The sequence below is a fragment of the Salvelinus fontinalis genome, chromosome 6 (assembly GCF_029448725.1).
Source record: "Salvelinus fontinalis isolate EN_2023a chromosome 6, ASM2944872v1, whole genome shotgun sequence".
NCBI lineage: Eukaryota > Metazoa > Chordata > Actinopteri > Salmoniformes > Salmonidae > Salvelinus > Salvelinus fontinalis.
In genome coordinates, this window is record NC_074670.1 from 62489760 (window position 1) to 62505638 (window position 15879).

Genomic DNA, 15879 nt, shown 5'->3' on the forward strand with positions numbered 1-15879 from the left:
GATGACACACCCCCTTCAACATGCATACTATAAACAGACCAAACTCATCTTGTCTTCTCTTATCTTTGGTTTCTGTGAAGAAGAAAAAGTATGGCAGCGCGCAGAAACTACCCATCATCGGATTACTTTCGATTTCTAGAGAGTGTTTAACTCAATTATTCTGATGAATGGTGAGCTCACACGTGATGTGATTTATTATAAATAGTAATTGCTATTAGCTAATTCATTTGTAGTTTATGTCAGCTGAGAGTTATTAAAATATGACCGCTTGTGTTACGTTAATCTTTCCTCAGTTAGCACTAGGTCAAATTAGCCTACAGTTTTCCTGTTTGGATGATTGTGTTATGCCGTAGATACTTCTGTGAATGTCCGAACATTGCATAAAAAAATTAACTGCTCACAGTCTGGACATAACTTTGTATGGACTGTGTTTGTGCAAAATGTTTCTCAAATGCTAAACTGGCAGTTCTAAATAAGCATTCTAAATAAGCGTTCTAATCACACTGGTTTGATCGTACGCTACAAATCAAATCAAAGTTTATTTGTCACATGCGCCGAATACAACAGGCTCTAACCAACAGTGCAAAGTATAAGTAAAAACAAAAGTATTAGGTGAACAATAGGTAAGTAAAGAAATAAAAACAACAGCAAAAAGACAGTGAAAAATAACAGTAGCGAGGCTATATACAGTAACGAGGATATATACAGGCACCGGTTAGTCGGGCTGATTGAGGTAGTATGTACATGTATATATGGTTAAAGTGACTACGCATATATGACAAACGGAGAGTAGCAGTAGTGTAAAAGAGGGGTTGGCGGGTGGTGGATGGCGGGACACAATGCATAGCCAATGTGCGGGGGCACCGGTTGGTCAGGCTAATTGAGGTAGTATGTACATGAATGTATAGTTAAAGTGACTATGCATATATGATAAACAGAGAGTAGCAGCAGCGTAAAAGAGGGGTTGCGGGGGGGCACACAATGCAAATAGTCCAGGTAGCCATTTGATTACTTGTTTGGAGTCTTATGGCTTGGGGGTAAAAACTGTTGAGAAGCCTTTTTGTCCTAGACTTGGCACTCCGGTACCGCTTGCAATGTGGTAATAGAGAGAACAGTCTATGACTGGGGTTGCTGGGGTCCTTCACAATTTTTAGGGCCTTCCTCTGACACTGCATGGTGTAGAGGTCCTGGATGGCAGGCAGCTTAGCCCCAGTGATGTACCGGGCCGTACGCACTACCCTCTGTAGTGCTTTGCGGTCGGAGGCCGAGCAGCTGCCGTACCAGGCAGTGATACAACCAGTCAGGATTCTCTCGATGTTGCAGCTGTAGAACGTTTTGAGGATCTCCGAGGACCCATGCCAAATATTGGGTCCTCAGACCACTGTAGAATGATCACACCCAAGGACATGTGAAAAGTTAACCAGCATGGCTACCACAGCATTCTGCAGTGATACGCCATCCCATCTGGTTTATGGCTTAGTGGGACTATCATTTTGTTTTCAAACAGGACAATGACTCAACACACCTCCAGGCTGTGTAAGAGCTATTTTACCGAGGAGGAGAATGATGGAGTGCTGCATCAGATGACCTGGCCTCCACAATCCCCGACCTCAACCAAATTGAGATGGTTTGGGATGAGTCGGAACGCAGAATGAAGGAAAAGCAGCCAACAAGTGCTCAGCATTTGTGGGAATCCTTCAAGACTGTTGGAAAAGCATTCCAGGTGAAGCTGGTTGAGAGAATGCCAAGAGTGTACAAAGCTGTCATCAAGGCAAAGGATGGCTATTTGAAGAATCTTAAAAATAAAGTATACTTAAAGTATACTTAAATATAAAGTAACACTTTTTTGGTTACTACATGATTCCATATGTGTTATTTCATAGTTTTGACATCTTCACTATTATTCTACTATGTAGAAAATAGTAAAAATAAAGAAAACCTTTTTTATTTTTTACCTTTATTTAACTAGGAAAGTCAGTAAGAACAAATTCTTATTTTCAATGAACGCCTAGGAACAGTGGGTTAACTGCCTTATTCAGCGACAGAACCACAGATTTGTACCTTGTCAGCTCGGGGATTTGATCTGCAACCTTTCGGTTACAAGTCCAATGCTCTAACCACTAGGCTACCTGCTCCCCCAAGAAAAACCTTTGAATGAGTAGGTGTTCTAAAACTTTGGACCGGTAGTGTACATACCATACCATATACATACCATACACATACCGGGGTATTTTGAAATACCGATGGTATGATTTCCAATACTGTAAAAAAGATATACTGTATACAAGCAGTGGGTGCTACGCCACTGCTTATAACTATAAATGAACTATCTAAGACAGGGTTTTCCCGCTGGGTGCACATTGTGGTTTTTGCCCTAGCACTACCCAGCTGATTCAAATAATCAACTAATCATAAGTTGTGTAGTGTTAGGGCAAGTTTGAGAAACGTTGATCTAAGTTGTGCCAAATAAATGATATCCTGCTCAGGGCTCCAACTATGCAATTGGTTTGATAACTTGCTAGCTAAGTGGCTAGCTTGCAAGATCAACCTTTGTGGTTACAGCAGAGACAATCAATCTCCTCCTGGATCAGGATCCCTACTGCCTAAATTTGTTTTGTGCGTCAAAAAAAACATTTTGAAAAAAATAGCGCCCCTTGTTTGCACCGGCAGTAAGGAACAGTATGAAAATCTGGTTACTGCCCCACCCTAACCTCCAGTGTATCCATTATGGCAGGGGAGCTTGTTTGGACCACAGGAAAAGCAAGAAACTCATTATTTGATTTTGTGTTGTATAACATTTGATTTGAAATACTGGACTTCCTCTACACCACTATATTAAATGTGTGAACAGCTCGCCCACTAAACAGTGTCTATGTGTTGCTATGCTGTAGAAGGATGTTCACATTGGTGCAGAAACAGGAACAGTGCAGCGGGCTATATTTCAAAAGGGAAGCTGATATATGGCAACAGAATGCTAGGATGATGTAATGTAATATGTATCATGTTATCAGTCCCACCACCAAAGCTTTATCTAAAATGTAACACGGCTTCTGTGTGAGGCAGACTGTAGTGTATTATTTGTGAGTGATGTTGTTCAGCCACAGTAAATATCTTCTGTTATGCAGCAGAGGGACGGAAGAAAAATTCTCTCTGCAGCCATTATAATGAAGTCCCAAATGTCATCCCCATACTTATTTAAAGAGCAAACTCTAGAAATATTATGCTATCCCTTGGTGCATCTTTTAAGTGATTGGAAAACAAACAGCTTGGTCGAGAAGGAGCCTGAATAGACAAACTGTGTCTTTTTCAAAAGACTCTCAAAGTCCAAAAGAGGGTCAGGAAACAGGTACTTTCCACCATTAAAGTATTTGCTTTGATTGCAAGGGATGGGTGAAAAACCAGAGTGCTGATTGGTTCTAAATGGGAATGACTACCAAATGTGAATGTCCTATTGTTGGCAGGATAAGTATGATAATCCTTCTCCATCCACGAAAGAAGGCAAATTCCAATCATCAACGTATAATAATGATAGTGTGCCAATTTCCCCAGACCCCATTTCTACACCATCCTTGAAGATGCACTCCACAGCTCATTTTCCCCTGTGGTTGTAGGGTGCATTACTGAAGCCTACATACACAATCATGGCTGAAACAAAACACAAAAAATGCTCTATTTACTCTAATCAAGGCACCATTACCTTTTCTTCTTTGAGTTTGCACTTACAAAGACTCCTTCCGGCTTGTTTGTTTGTGTTTTGGAGGACTTCCACACTTATAATAGAAAATAGAAGCTTACAACTACACCTTTTAACGTCACCACCATAGGCAATAGCAGAAACCCCATGGCAACACTGGGGACGGAATTAATTGCTGTTTCTCAGTGTATATATCCCTCTCAGGATGCAGTAGAAGTCTCCGGTTACTCAGTCAACACAACACACCACATTAAAGGGAGACCATTCTCTCTCAACAACTGTAGAGGAGGAAATAATCTTCCAATTATCTAAGGAATCTTTATTTCTACAGTGTCCTTGCCACTTCAATTCATTTTTTTATATATGTGTTTGAATGGTACTGAAAGAGACAATTCTATACAGTGCTGAGGGGGCTGAAATTAGTTTTAGCTTTGATAATTGATGGGAGGCGTCGTGTGCAGTTCCACACATCAAACCAAAACAACCTGATATAGCATTCCTATTTTCCCTCTTCATTTCAAGGTTCATTTCGACACCGCCTATTTGCCTTGCCCGATCGAGACCGATTAAGCCTTGTCTACGAAAATAACTATAGCTCACTTTTCCTGAGCGAAAATATAAACACATCAAGACTTATTCCAGAAAACAGACTGATCCTTCAAAAACCAAGAGAAAGAAAAAAATAACAATAGCTAAGGCAACACTACAACCTATTTGCCAAGCGCTCCGTCATTGGGTGCCTGGTGCTGCTCCATTGTCTAATCCCCCTATTGAGACCACTAAATGGATAGAGTGGGGTAACAAGATAAATGGGCTGTGACCGAGCTGCTAAAAGGCAACCTAACCAATTTATCGGAGTGACCTCCACTGTTGCCACTGCAGGCCATATTAATACACCACACATCGTCCCAGGATGGGACATGGTATGCGTCAAGTACCGGAAGTTCACAGTTTTATTTTTAACTCTTACTGTTACAGGTAAATTGACTGAGAACATATTTCCACTGAGAACATATCTTCAGGAACAGCTTGGGAAAGAGTTGCAGGGGAGAGATATTTTGGGGGGGGGACTGTGGTCAATCAAACCAAATTACAATATAAGATAGTAGCTAGACAGAGACTGCTGAAAGTGACTAAATTACCAAAACATGCCCATAATTGACCAGATAAAATATCAATAAAAAAACATATTAATACCACAAATATATTGAATTTACCCCTTTAAGAAGTAAACCATTCAAAGGGGAACGAGTTCAATCGACTGTTCAAAGTTCATTGGTTGAGTACACAGGTGCAGCGAAATGCTTTTGTCTCTAGCTCAAACAGTCCAGTAATACCTAGTAATACAAAACTATACACACATAGTCCAAAAAGTTAAAAAGAAAGAAATTAAGAAATATCAGGATGAGCAATGTCATTGTTCGGAATACACACACACACACACACACACACACACACACACACACACACACACACACACACACACACACACACACACACACACACACACACACACACACACACACACACACACACACACACACACACACACACACACACACACATATATATATACAGTGCCTTCAGAAAGTATTCATACCCCTTGACTTATTTCACATTTTGTTGTTTTACAGCCTGAATTCAACATTTATTAAATTGCTTTTTTTCTCTCACCCATCTACACACAATACCCCGTAATGACAAAGTGAAAATATTTTTCAAAGAAATGTACATTTATTGAAAATGAAATACAGAAATATCTAATTTGGCAGCGATTACAGCTGTGAGTCTTTCTGGATAAGTGTCTAAGAGGTTTACACATCTTGAATATACAATATTTGTCCATTACTCTTTTCAACATTTTTCAAACTGTGTCAAATTGGTTGTTGATCATTGCTAGACAACCATTTTCAAGTCTTGCCATAGATTTTCAAGCAGATTTAAGTCAAAACTGTAATTCGGCCACTCAGGAATATTCAGTGTCTTCTTGGTAAGCATCTCCAGTGTAGATTTGGTTTGCGTTTTAGGTTATTGTCCTGCTGAAAGATGAATCTCCCAGTGTCTGGTTGAAACTGAACCAGGTTTTCCTCTAGGATTTTGCCTGTGCTTAGCTCCATTCCATGTATTTTTTTATCCTGAAAAACTCCCCAGTCCTTAACGATTACAAGAATACCCATAAATGATGCAGCCACCATTATGCTTGAAAATATGGAGAGTGGTACTAAGTAATGGGCTGTATTGGATTTGCCCCAAACATAACACTTTGTAGTCAGGACAAAAGTGAATTGCTTTGCCACATTTTTTGCAGTATTACTTTAGTGCCTTATTGCAAACAGGATGCATGATTTAGAATATTTTTTATAATCTATAGGCTTCCTTCTTTTCACTCTGTCAATTAGGTTAGTATTGGGGAGTAACTACAATGTTGTTGATCCATCCTCAGTTTTCTCCTATCACAGCCATTAAACTCCGTAATGGTTTTAAAGTCACCATTGGCCTCATGGTGAAATCGCTGAGCAGTTTCCTTGCTGTCCGGCAACTGAGATAGGAAGAACGCCTGTATCTTTGTAGTGACTGGGTGTATTGATCCACCATCCAAAGTGTAATGAATAACTTCACCATGCCCAAATGTCTGTTTTTTTATACCCATCTACAAAATAGGTACCTTATTTGTGAGGCGTTGGAAAACCTTTGTGGTCTTTGTGGTTGAATCTGTGTTTGAAATTCACTGCTTGACTGAGGGACCTTACAGTATGTGTGGGGTACAGACATGAGGTAGTCATTCAAAAATCATGTTAAACACTATTATTGGACACAGAGTGAGTCCATGCACCTTATTATGTGACTCGACAAGCACCTTTTCCTCCTGAACTTATTTAGGCTTGTCATAACAAAGGCTTTGAAAACATATTGACTCAAGACATTTCAGCTTTTCATTCATTTCTATATTTTTTTATTTTGAAAAACATAATTCCACTTTGACAATATGGGGTATTGTGTGTAGGCCAGTGATAAAACTATAAATGTAATCAATTTTAAATTCAGACAGTAAAATATTCAGACAGACAACAAAATATGGAAAAAGTCAAGGGTGTACAGTGCCTTCGGAAAGTATTCAGACCCCTTGACATACACACACACACACACACACACACACATACATATATATATACATATATACACACTGCATGGTCAAAAGTAGATGGACATCCCTTCAAATTAGTGGATTATATTATTTCAGCTACACCAGTTGCTGACAGATGTATAAAATTGAGCACACAACCATGCAATCTCCATTGACAAACTTGGCAGTAGAATGGCCTGTACTGAAGAGCTCAGTGACTTTCAACGTGACACCGTCACGGGATGCCACCTTTCCAACAAGTCAGTTCGTCAAATTTCTGCCCTACTAGAGCTGCCCGGTTAACTCTAAGTGCTGCTATTGTGAAGTGGAAACGTCTAGGAGTAACAACGGCTCAGCTGCAAAGTGGTAGGCCACACAAGCTCACAGAACTGGCCGCCGAGTGTTGAAGCATCTAGCACGTAAAAATCATCTGTCTTCGGTTGCAACACTCACTACCGAGTTCCAAACTGCCTCTGGAAGCAACGTCAGCACAAGAACTGTTCGTCGGAAGCTTCACAAAATGGGTTTCCATGGCCGAGCAGCCGCGCACACAAGCCAAAGATCACCATGCGCAATGCCAAGCGTTGGCTGGATTGGTGTAAAGCTTGCCGCCATTGGATTCTGGAACAGTGGAAACATGTTCTATGCAGTGATGAATCACGCTTCACCATCTGGCAGTCCAACAGACAAATCTGTGTTTGGCGGATGCCAGGAGAATGTTACCTGCCCGAATGCATGGTGCCAACTGTAAAATTTGGTGGAGAAAGAATAACGGTCTGGGGCTGTTTTTTATGGTTCAGGCTAGGCCACTTAGTTCCATTGAAGGGAAATGCTACAGCATACAATGATATTCTAGACGATTCTGGGCTTCCAACTTTTTGGCAACAGTTTGAGGAAGGCCTTTTCCTGTTTCAGCATGACAATGCCCCTGTGCATAAAGCGAGGTCCATACAGAAATGATCTCTCGAGATTGGCGTGGAAGAACTTGACTGGCCTGCACAGAGCCCTGATCTCAACCCCATCGAACACCTTTGAGATGAATTATAATGTCGACTGCGAGCCAGGCCTAATCGCCCAACATCAGTGCCCGACTTCATTAATGCTCTTGTGGCTGAATAGAAGCAATTCCCCGCACCGCAGCAATATTCCAATGTCTAGTGGAAAGCCTTGCTAGAAGACAATTTTAGAGAATATGGCAGTTCGTCCAAACGGCTTCACAACCACAAACCACTTGTAACCATGCGAGCCCAGGACCTCCACATTTGGCTTCTTTACCTGACGGATCATCTGAGACCAGCCACCCGGGCAGCGAATGAAACTGAGGATGATTTCTGTTTATAATAAAGCCATTTTGTGGGGAAAAACTAATTCTGATTGGCTGGGCCTGGCTCCCCAGTGTGTGGGCCTGGTTCCGAAGTGGGTGGGCCTATGGCTGTGCCCCTGCCCAGTCATGTGAAATCCATAGATCAGGGCCTAATGAATGTATTTCAATTGACTGATTACCTTATATGAAATGTTACTCAGTAAAATCCTTGACATTTTTATATTTTTGTTCAGTATATATAGTCGTGGGATGTTGTGTACATTGTAAGAAGCGCTATACAGTCAAGGAGAATAGAGATTCTTCACATTTAAGGGTTGAAGATGTTCCGTATCACTCATCATGTGTACAGTATGTGTGTGTGCATGTGCTAGAGTTTGTGTGTGCATGAGTGAGTGAATGTTCACATGATTGAGTGTTTCTGCTGGACTGTACTTGAAAAGAAATAGAATATGAGAAGAGGAGTGCTCTATAATAATAATATGATGAGTTTGACAATGAAAGTGACACTGTCCTCCCTGGTCACTGTCATCAATCATCTCAATGGCTCTATTTCCTCTACGTTACGTTGACCTTTCTCCTGCATGTAAAGTGTGTGTGTGTTTGAATGATTGTACATGTGTGTTTGTGTGCATGCACGTGCATGTGTGTGTGTTCACGTGCGTGTTTGGTGTGTATGTGCATGTATGTGTGTGTGAGTGAGCATGCAATCATTTGATTTTCCAAAATACCACTGCATACATTTGGGATGTGACAAATATAAACATTTTCTTAACATTTAAACTGCCAGTATTGTATCGGTTTTCCAGTCAAATTATAAGAAAAAATCATAAAATTCCACTCAAATTCACAATGCAGATGGCCTACATCGGTATGGTGTGTAGACCCAATTGGCCTAGCTAATGTTAACTAGCTAGACTCAATTAGCCTAGCTAACGTTAACTAGCTAGACTCAATTAGCTTAGCTAACGTTAACTAGCGAGACTCAATTAGCATAGCTAACGTTAACTACCTTCTCTGGGTGCAGTCAAGACAGGGAATATGTATCCAGATGAGATGATAAATAACTAGCAATAAATTAGCGCAAGTCAACTTGGTTGCCATCTCTTTCCCCCTCCCTGCTCCCCTCCTCACTCCCATTTGAGCTGCTGCTCTGCTTCAAGCCTCTCACTCTCCCTCATGCATTACAGCCAGAGTTAATGAAGCAGTTTTTCTCCTCCTACTAACACTGCAGCGTTGTTGCTTTAGGTATTTTGTAAATGTTTGTTTCCCTTTATGATGATGATCGAGACCTGTTAGTGGTAGTTCTGTGACAACTGCACTCTTTTTCGGTTAGGGATTTTTTCTTTCCTTAACGTTAAGGACCCCCTTTTGCTGAAACATTAAAACGTTCACACCCCTAGCATGCATGTCCTCTGACTTAGACTAATCTTAATGTGAGTTTCCCTCATGTGACTCATGTTTAAAACATGCCATATAAGAATCATTTTTATTTTTATTTTATTTGTCAACCATTTTTCCTTCCTTTTCAATATCTGAGCTCATCGGAGAAGAGTTGTCATTCAAAACATATAGTCGACTTGGGAGCGTCAATAAGCATCAAGGTGATTTGGCCGTTTGACAAGTAGTCTTAACCCATAGCGTTTGATTTGCTCGAGTGTCTACAAAAGCTAAGATTGCTCCAGCAATAAAACACAGTGCGTCAACAGGGGAAAAGCCACCAACGATCAAAATTAGCTCTGCATTGTATTATTCAAGGAACATGATGTTTCACTTGAGTAGATGCTAATGATGCTAATTCCGTTGAAAACAAAGGAAAAGGACAAGTAGCTCCGAGACAGTTATATTTACACCACAGCCTTCAACACACAGCCTGAATCCGTTGCCATGTGTTGAGGAATAGACCCCTAACTGTTTCCATGTTGGAGGCTAATACAGCTACTCCATCAGGCTGCCTATTGAAATGAAATGAGCCCTTTCTATATGGTACAGTCAATAGCAGGTCTGGTAATTGACAATGCTAGAGTAGGTCTTAATTATAATAGCATGTTGAGCAGTCTGATCTGGTGTATGCAACTGCTTATCAACGGCAATCCAACAATGGCAAGCTCAATGGCATGTTTTGCTTACCAATGGCAATCCAACAATGGCAAGCTCAATGGCATGTTTTGCTTACCAATGGCTAAACAACAATGGCAAGCGCAATCAGTTTGGACAACAAGGCCAGGTTCAATTCCTCTGTAACCACACAGGATGAATTGAAAACTATTTTAGAAAAGAGGTCGTCATGGTATGAATCGGGCATAAATTATTCTCCACTAGGAGCTAAAAAGAAATGAGTCAAGTCTTCTCAAATAATTAACAGAAGTTCAGATCCAATGGAATTTACCCTTTACCCAATGAAACAGCAAGGAAATTTTCCCCACCAAGCTCTCTCTGTCTTCCACCAAAATAGAAAGCAGTGTGGGTTCAGTTGATGGATGAGCATGCTACCCCCATGACACCTCTGTGCTGTACACACATCACGCAGCCAGTGTCCTACATACATTGACACGGTCCGACAAAAGATAGAGGCAACTCTTCTGAGAGGGAGCAGTCAATGGGACCAGAAGAGGAGAAAATAACAACAGTTGGACGTGGCCGGCGCTCAGGCCACGAGGGTCTGTGGCTCAAACACACTGACGCGTTCTCAGCTCTCTGGGAAGATGTGAATGCATGCCTTGCAGCCAGTTAAGAATTTTATTCAAAAACGTCACAGATGTTCAGAGCCTTTGACCAAACTAAAGGTTTTACTCATTCTGTATATTCACAACTTAGGCCATATTGAATTATATAGGCAGTGTGAGGGTGTTTTTATCTTCCATGATCAATAGAATGATTCCACTGTAATCATGATGTGACGCGGATCTGAGGCAGGAGTTGACAGATGGTGTGTAACCTTTGTTTGTTAGACTCCCAGTGTGTGTGTGTGTGTGTGTGTGTGTGTGTGTGTGTGTGTGTGTGTGTGTGTGTGTGTGTGTGTGTGTGTGTGTGTGTGTGTGTGTGTGTGTGTGTGTGTGTGTGCACGCGCGCCTGCGTGTGCGTACTTGTGAGGTGCTTTCATATACCCACAGCTCTCTGGTGTGTGCTGTGCTGCACTGCATGTTACAATGTCTTCTCATGTAATTCAATTAACCTTTTACTGGAAGGGTTCACACAAAGCAGCCAGGAGTTATACTCCATTTGAGAGTGGTGTGTAAAACTGCCAGGTGTCTTTGGTGGCTGTCTTCATTGTTTGGATAAATTGGACTTCTTTTGCAATTTTTGCACTGATAAAATGTCACAGACACATAACATGAATAATATGTTAAAACAGCTGTTAAAATGCTCTTGAGGACATCGGTTCAGAAGGCATTGGATTTGTTGTCGACAGGGTACGATTCGGCACAATTGTCTCAATCAATTTGTTTCACTGTAATTAGCCGCTGAACAGACAATATCCCATCATCAGGGCCAACACAACAGTCCAACAAAATAACCAACATCCCAAACCAACAAAATAACCAACATCCCAAACCAACAAAATAACCAACATCCCAAACCAACAAAATAACCAACATCCCAAACCAACAAAACAACCAACATCACAACCAACAAAACAACCAAGATCACAACCAACAAAACAACAAACATCACAACCAACAAAACAACCAACAAAACTACCAACATCACAACCAACATCACAACAAACAAAACAACCAACAAAACTACCAACATCACAACCAACAAAACAACAAACATCACAACCAACAAAACAACCAACAAAACTACCAACATCACAACCAACAAAACAACCAACATCACAACCAAAAAACAACCAACATCACAACCGACAAAACAACCAAGATCACAACCGACAAAACAACCAAGATCACAACCGACAAAACAACCAAGATCACAACCGACAAAACCACCAACAAAACTACCAACATCACAACCAACAAAGTAAATCTGTCAATCTGGACCTCAATTCTCTAGATTCTTTTGGGATGAAACACAGCCAGCAAAGACACAATCTTTAATCTTAGTCTTCTTTCTCTTGGATCAGGCGGTTATTAACAGTTGCAGATGCTATAGCCCGACAGTCTGCCAAGACTGTAGTAGTCTTCTGTGTCTGACTGCCCAGAACGGTGCAAATTACAATGAAATATTGAGTTCATTTATGAATAAGTGGAGCTGAACGCCCCTTTGTAATGGCTTTCACATGCATATTCAGTTGATGGGTAATTCCTCTTAGCTGCTTCATTAAATAGTGAAAGTCGAAAGTGTAATGCTTCATGACAAAAAGAGAGAAAGAATGAGATCTAAAGCAGTTTTAAAGGATGACTTTCCCCCCTTTGCTCCAGTTGAAAATAGAGGTAGCCATCGGATACAAGATAAGGATAACACGATAACAAATCAACAATGTAGCTGTTGATTAGTGCATGACCCGTCAAGATCTGAACCTCTTATCATTCACAACAAAACATCCAAATAAGGTTAAGTGACAAACGAACAAACAAGCACAACTGACGGAAAAGTTACCCGTGGTTAGGGTTTAATTAAAATTCGAAAACTCTGGGCATCTTTCCGCGCCTTCCTAACGGGTGGTAGCTTAGCTACCTGCGAACAAGATGTAGCACGTATTGCTTATTTTCCCTATGATTAAAATAATAGGGTGGAAATTGGGCGAGATAAAAGTCACAGCGGGGAGTCACACTAACAAGACCAAATGAGCGGCAGCACTCCAGACATCTCCAAAAGAGACTCCAAAGAAGAGAGGCTGCGGGGGGTACTGGGGGTAGGAGGCCAGGTCAGAGCCTTTTGAAGCAAGCTAACTCCAATGCGTTTTCTGAGCCACAGAGATCGCATGTAACAGCTGCAACAAACATGGAGGAAAAGTTCTGTAGATAAGAAAACACCTTGTTAGGTGCCTTGAATGTCTTATTTTATTCCCATTACACATCATCAATGAGTTATTTGGAATGACATTATATGGCGTCACATGAATAATGTGGGGCTTTAAAAAACTAGAGATAGGACACAGAAATTGAAGTGTGTGAACAAGCAGATGTGGACTTTGGTCGGAACATTAATCGCTCCGATCACTACCCTTGCATCAATTTATTTTCCACACGTTTTCCCATCCAATCAAATTCAAGTGTATTTTATAAAGCCCTTTTTACATCAGCAGTAATCACAAAGTAGTTGGAGACTATAATAAAACAAAATAATGTTATATAAGGAAAAAAGGCACTTAAGAGAGGCGAAATCCACATCTCAGATCTACGTCTCAAGAGTGGTATGGAATATCTGTCTGGAACATAACTGAAATATAAATGGTTTGCTCTGAACACAAAATATTTCCTTTGTACCATGTAACCTTTCTATATGTTCTGGCCAGTTGAAAGTCTGTGGATAATCCTTGGATAATCAACCACTATCATCTCTCTTTCTTCTGTACCTTTGGTAATGCTTATTGAAAAGTATGGTGATAGCAAACATATGAGATGACAATACATACCACCACGGTAAATAGATTTTCAATGCTTTTTGAGAGCATTAAAGATACAAGTATTCTTCAAATTAGCTTAACAGCAGCAAAAGTTGTCGAAACAGCTCTAAGAACAAATTTGAGACCATGGCAGATGTGTAGAAAATATAATAGCACAACGACATGAATAAATAAGTAATAGACAATAACATCCCTTCAAAGTTGGAGGCAAAACATTGTACTTTTTGTAAAGTCATTGACGAATGCCGGATAAAAGCAAAGTTATCACTGCAAGGAATATTATACACTGAAAGTGCCTCACATTCTATACACAACAAAAGCAACAAAACAACTGTGTTTTTAGATAGCTGTATAGACTGCTTTTCGTTTGAGTACAAACCCTTTCTAAATCAAAATGAAAGAGTCATTTATCACTTAAAGCAATATTGATAAGTATAAACAGAAATGTATATTTTTTTTATCCCGCATTTGATGCACAGAAGATCTTCCTTCAAAAGAATACCACAGTCTTAAGTTTCGGGTTTCGAGCATGATCAAATTTGCACTTCAAACCGTTGAACCTACTTAAATCAGCTATTGTGTGTGCTCGTTCAACTACTGTGGAATTTCTATGCGAAATCTCTGACCGGCGCTTTACAAAGCTATCTTTGATTACACACTAGCCCAAGGGGAAACTTTATCAAACTCCCCTGCTTCCATGTGGAGATGACCAGGTGACTACCAAACACTCAATTGGAAGACCAAAGTCTTATCCACAAGAGGCCATGAAACCTTCCTTTTATCCCCAAACAGCAGCTGCACATGCCCAATCAGAATCCACCACTTATCGCTTCCACCAATGAAAGAGATTTCCTGAACACCAATGAAATAATACCGGTACAATGCTTACTAGTTTGCATATTTGTTGTGCTATTAACTTCCTACTTAAACCTCCACAAAAACAGGAATAAGGGGGATCACAATTAACAAATAAAGATGTGGCAGACTCACCAATTTCGTTGTCCGACTTATTGTCCATTTTGGTGTCTGTCAGGGTAAGAGCCGAGTTGGAGCGACTAGACAGGCATGAGCTTTGGCCTGACTTGGCACCCCTGCCCCAGAGAGCCATGGTACGTTCCGGGGATGTGGGCTCATTATTCTCTGTGGGGACTGTTCCTCTGGAGTAGCTACCAAGGGGGTGCGAGAGGCCCGTTTCAGGGCAGAGGGCCAGGCCTCTGCGTGTGGAGGCCTCACATATTCCAAGTTGCCTCAGCGAGAAGGCCTGTCCTGTACAGACAAAACCAAATAGCGGGCCTATAATTTAACAATGTTATCAAACCCCAATCCCAAACACAGAATATCTGGTGCGGACATTTTGTTTTATCTTTAACTAGGCAAGTCAGTTAAGAACAAATCCTTATTTACAATGACTGCCATTTTGCCAAAATGTGTAGCTTAAACATTTTTGTGATTCTTAAAATGTCTGTTCTTAGAAGGGCAGTAGGCTTAACTCAAATAGAAGCCTCACAAAAACAAAAGCCAACCAGTAAATCAGAAGACAAGTCACACTAACAGACATACTGTACATTCAAGTAAGATGGAAGATGATAGGACTTCTGCTGAAAACAACATCCCCCCACCGTGCACGCTCGCAACGTCTGTTTTTATGGACACAAGCACGGTTTGACACAAACTGTTCACACCCCTCTTGTTGGCGGAGAGAACATTTTGCAGGTTTAACCTTATTTCCTGCAATTCTACACATTTTGTCAAGCGGGGCAGTGAACATTTTGCAGTTTTAAAGCCCATTCTCTTGCAATTCTATACATGTTGCCATGTCTAATGTATATTCATGTGATATTTCAGCGACTCAAACGTTACAACAAAATCTATGGGCTACCTAGCTAAAAAACGTTGGCTGACATGGGCTAGTTGATCTGGACATTTCTGACAAGTTATAAATAGCCCTCTAAGGTATGCAATGACTGACATGACAAGAGGAAAACTGATGATGCAGTAGCCAATTTCGAAATTGCACCTCATGCATTCTACTATTACAACTTTCAAGAGTCAGTTGAAAGCCAGACTGAGTTCCTTAAAAACTAAAAACTGTGTGCGCGTACTCAGAGAAAAGAGACTCCCACTCATTGTACAACTACCCAAATTATATTTTTTTGTAAATTGAAAGAGTTCCACAATTCTGTGTTTTAATTGTTTGTAAATCTGGA

General features: G+C 40.7%; 1 protein-coding gene and 1 long non-coding RNA gene across 4 annotated transcripts in view; one reads left to right on the forward strand and one right to left on the reverse strand.

Annotated features, from left to right (window-relative positions):
* Positions 1-15879, reverse strand: part of si:dkey-237h12.3 (teneurin-3) — a 194683-nt gene that overhangs the window by 159339 nt on the left and 19465 nt on the right. For all 3 annotated transcript variants that reach the window (XM_055927384.1, XM_055927382.1, XM_055927381.1), the window contains exon 3: positions 14663-14938. In XM_055927384.1, the coding sequence (XP_055783359.1) occupies positions 14663-14938 (276 nt within the window). The remainder of the gene's footprint in view (positions 1-14662; positions 14939-15879) is intronic.
* Positions 82-1853, forward strand: LOC129858265 (uncharacterized). Its single transcript, XR_008759998.1, has 2 exons — positions 82-170; positions 1508-1853. It is a non-coding gene; the product is annotated as an uncharacterized LOC129858265 (long non-coding RNA).